The sequence below is a fragment of the Chiloscyllium plagiosum genome, chromosome 42 (assembly GCF_004010195.1).
Source record: "Chiloscyllium plagiosum isolate BGI_BamShark_2017 chromosome 42, ASM401019v2, whole genome shotgun sequence".
In the NCBI taxonomy this organism is placed as follows: Eukaryota; Metazoa; Chordata; class Chondrichthyes; order Orectolobiformes; family Hemiscylliidae; genus Chiloscyllium; species Chiloscyllium plagiosum.
The window spans coordinates 3,195,974-3,200,238 of NC_057751.1; the positions used below are offsets into that span (position 1 = coordinate 3,195,974).

At 56.6% G+C, this 4,265-nt stretch overlaps 1 protein-coding gene across 1 annotated transcript in view; it reads left to right on the forward strand.

Annotated features, from left to right (window-relative positions):
• Positions 1–1,179: 1,179 nt before the first annotated feature.
• The window catches only part of LOC122542967 (prenylcysteine oxidase-like), a 7,147-nt gene continuing 4,061 nt past the window's right edge, over positions 1,180–4,265 (forward strand). The window contains exons 1-3 of the mRNA XM_043681110.1: positions 1,180–1,400; positions 1,910–2,121; positions 3,480–3,632. Coding sequence (XP_043537045.1) covers positions 1,180–1,400; positions 1,910–2,121; positions 3,480–3,632 — 586 coding nt within the window. The remainder of the gene's footprint in view (positions 1,401–1,909; positions 2,122–3,479; positions 3,633–4,265) is intronic.

A 4,265-nucleotide genomic window follows, 5' to 3' on the forward strand; every position in this document is an offset into this window, starting at 1 on the left:
CTCCGCCCCCCCACCCCCCACCGTCCTCCAAATCTCAGAAACTCCAGTTGGTCCCAATCTCCACTGCCCAGATCCAGCTGTGTTCTGGATCCCATTTCCTACCTCCCCCTCCTCCCCCCGTGCCCGTGTGCCACCTTTGAACTGGTTTTCAATGCTCCGTGACCTTGCCCGATGTTGTAGGTAGCCTCGGACCTGAACTTATTCACATTTTAAAGGTAAGTATAAGGTGCTGCATCCCAGATACAATTCCATTTCTTCAAGCTACTGGTTTTACAATAAAACACACTATATTCATCCACTATAGTTAAAATACAACGAAAAAGAGAAGGAATTGGAATAACCTCACACAACAGTTACCAATTAACTGTTCTAAGACGGTAACATCGGTAAACACACCCCTTGGCGTAAAGGCTAATTCCAAAAAGGGATTGTCTCACATGCAATTCTCCAATCCAAGAGGAAAGAACATTAAAAGACAATCTGGCAGAGAGAGAGAGCAAGAGAAAGAGAAAGAGAGAGAGAGGGCACGAGAGAAAGAGACAGAGAGAGACAAAAAAAGAACTCCGGCTTTCACTTGTAGGAAAGAGGGATATGGCAGCTTTACAGAATCCCAGCACCGAGCTGCTGCAAACTGAAGCTCAAGGTCCTAGTTCTGTGAGTGTCTGACCACCCCCAGCCAGGCTGCTTCTATTGTTCCACCTTTGAAAAGGCAGTCCCAAGGCCTCACAAACTGTTTTCTCCAATTGGCTGTGGTTGACTGAGCTTTGACTCAAAGCCTCTTCTCGAAACAATCCGAGGAGAAAATAACTTATTCGACCTGCAGCAACAGCACACCCATTCCTCCGTGAGGTCCTCCCACCCAGCCTCACCATGCCGTGGGATCTCCCTGTGCCTCTCATCCTGGCCTTTGAGCTGTCCCTGATTTGAATGCCCACCCCGTGCCGGGGGAGGCAATGGCCCAAGGGCTATTAATCCAGAGAGCCAGGGAAGGACATGAGGACCCATGTTTGAGTCCCGCCATTGGGAATGGTGGGTTTTGGATTCTTTAAAAATCTGAGGTTGAAGGGTCTAATTGTGAAGGAGCTGAATAGGAGGAAAGGATAGGACAGGGATGTTGATGCGGTGACAGAATGGGAAACCCTGTTTGGATGGGTTGAATGGCCTGCTTCTGTTGTTGTGATGTCCCAGTTAAAGGTAAGGCTCTGCCCGCTGTCTGTTGCTGAAGGTCTGAAGGAGGTGAAGCTGCCCAGGAAGCTGTTGGCAGTGTCTGACGGAGAGGAGGTGGTGTTTGAGGAGAGTGAATGGTTCCTCGTCAACATGGTCAAGCTGCTGTGGAGGTACGGCCTGGACTACATCCGGACAAAGAGCTGGCTGGACACTCACGTGCACAACTTCCTGAAGTGAGTAACCGTGGCGACAAGACTGGGCAGGCCCCTTCCAGCCAACACCAAACCTCCCTCTGTCTCCCTCCTCTGAGCCCTGGCGCAATCTGCTGGAAGAGCATGGTGGGGTGACACTGCTGCCTCCCAGCACCAGGGACCCGGGTTCGATTCCCTCCTCAGGCGGCTGTCTGTGTGGAGTTTGCACGTTCTCCCCGTGTCTGCGTGGGTTTCCTCCCACAGTCCAAAGATGTGCAGGTCAGGGTGAAGTGCCCATGCTAAATTGTCCCATAGTGTCCAGGGAAGTGTAGGTCAGGTGCATTAGTCAGGGGAATGGGTCTGGGTGGGTTACTCCTCTGAGGGTCGGTGTGGACCTGTTGGGCCGAAGGGTCTGTTTCCACACTGGAGGGATTCAATGATCCAAACGGCAACAGCCTGCATTTGTGTAGCGCCTTTGAGGTGGGGGGAGGGGGTACAGGTGGTCCCTGAGCTGTAAGGATGACAGGTCTCTGTGTGTTCCCCCTGTGCAGGGTTTATCAGCTCCAGGCCCGGGCTCAGTGCTCCAGGAGTGCAGAGAGGCTTCTGCAGCTGGCAGGGGGCCTGGAATTGGCACAGCTCACCCAGCTCTCCATCTCCGATGCCTTGCGGGAGGCGGGCGTTGGCCAACTGTTCCTGGACGAGATGGTCACCCCCATCGTGCGGCTCACTTATGGCCAAGACGCCAACGTCAGTGCCTTCGCGGGTAGGTGACCCCTGAGCTCCTCATTGGCACGGGAGGGGTGCATCGTGGGTGGCCTGTCCCCTGGCACACTCTGTGTTATCCACCAGGGGGCGAGGGAGCTCCCTGTGGGGTTCCCTCCTGGTGGGGCATGACCCCCAGGTGAGTGAACTGTTCACCATCGGGCAAGTGTAACATACCCTAAAGAACACAGCCGATGGGTAGTCGCGTAGCTCAGCCCCATCCACCAACATCCCAAGGCTCTCACTCGGCAGTCCCTCATCAGGCACTACCCCAAAATTCACACGGACCCTTGCTCAGAGAGCGAGAGAGAGAGAGAGACCCTCTTTCTGACCCTCCGACAGTGCGGCACTCCCTCAGCACTGACCCTCCGACAGTGCCCAGTCCCTCAGCACAGACCCTCCGACAGTGCAGCATTCCCTCAGCACTGACCGTCTGACAGAGCAGCACTCCCTCAGCACTGACCCTCCGACAGTGCGGCACTCCCTCAGCACTGACCCTCCGACAGTGCCCACTCCCTCAGCACTGACCCTCCGACAGTGCGGCACTCCCTCAGCACTGACCCTCCGACAGTGCCCACTTCCTCAGCACTGACCCACCGACAGTGCGGCACTCCCTGAGCACTGACCCTCCAACAGTGCAGCACTCCCTCAGCACTGACCCTCCGACAGTGCCCACTCCCTCAGCACTGACCCTCCGACAGTGCAGCATTCCCTCAGCACTGACCCTCCGACAGTGCGGCACTCCCTCAGCACTGACCCTCCGACAGTGCGGCACTCCCTCAGTACTGACCCTCTGACAGTGCGGCACTCCCTCAGCACTGACCCTCCGACAGTGCTGCACTCCCTCAGTACTGACCCTCCGACAGTGCTGCACTCCCTCAGTACGCACCCTCTGACAGTGCGGCACTCCCTCAGCACTGACCCTCTGACAGTGCGGCACTCCCTCAGCACTGACCCTCCAACAGTGCCCACTTCCGCAGCACTGACCGTGTCAGGCTGAATGTGATGTACCAGTGCTTCTTCCAATCAGAGGAGAGACAGCGCAGCCTAGTGTCCCGGAGCCAATGTCTATCCCTTAGCCAGGAACCTCAGAGTCAGGTCATCTTCTTGTTGGAGTTTCTGAGATCTTGCTGAGTTCAGAGACGCCTAGCTCCACATGGGAGACACCACCAATTACTTCGACTGTCCCAGAGAGATTCCAGTACCTTCACTCAGCACCCGGTCACCAATCGACACCCAGACACGGAGAATACTCAGTGATCTCCCTCTCTCTGGCTCTGTCTCTACCTCCTCTCCCTCTGTGTCTCTCCCTCGCTCTCCTCCCCCATTCTAACCCCCGTCTTCCCCACTGTGTGACAGGTATGATGGCCCTGACTGTGGTACACTCTGAGCTCTGGGCTGTGGAAGGAGGAAACAAGCTCCTGTGCTCTGGCCTGCTCTACTCAGCCAAAGTTAACCTCATCAAAGGCAAGGTCACAGCAATAAGCTCCAAGAGGCGGCTGCTACGCACTGGTAAGTCCCAAAGTCCCAGCATCAGTGCTGAGGAAGCCTCACACTGTCGGAGCGTCAGTGCTGAGGGAGTGCCGCACTGTCGAGGGGTCAGTACTGAGGGAGTGCCGCACTGTCGAGGGGTCAGTACTGAGGGAGTGCCACACTGTCGGAGGGTCAGTACTGAGGGAGTGCCGCACTGTCGAGGGGTCAGTACTGAGGGAGTGCCGCACTGTCGGAGGGTCAGTGCTGAGGGAGTGCCGCACTGTCGAGGGGTCAGTACTGAGGGAGTGCCGCACTGTCGGAGGGTCAGTGCTGAGGGAGTTCTACACTGTCGGAAGGTCAGTGCTGAGGGAGTGCTGCACTGTCGGAGGGTCAGTGCTGAGGGAGTTCTACACTGTCGGAGGGTCAGTGCTGAGGGAGTGCTGCACTGTCGGAGGGTCAGTGCTGAGGGAGTTCTACACTGTCGGAAGGTCAGTGCTGAGGGAGTGCTGCACTGTCGGAGGGTCAGTGCTGAGGGAGTTCTACACTGTCGGAAGGTCAGTGCTGAGGGAGTGCTGCACTGTCGGAGGGTCAGTGCTGAGGGAGTTCTACACTGTCGGAGGGTCAGTGCTGAGGGAGTGCCGCACTGTCGGAGGGTCAGTGCTGAGGGAGTGC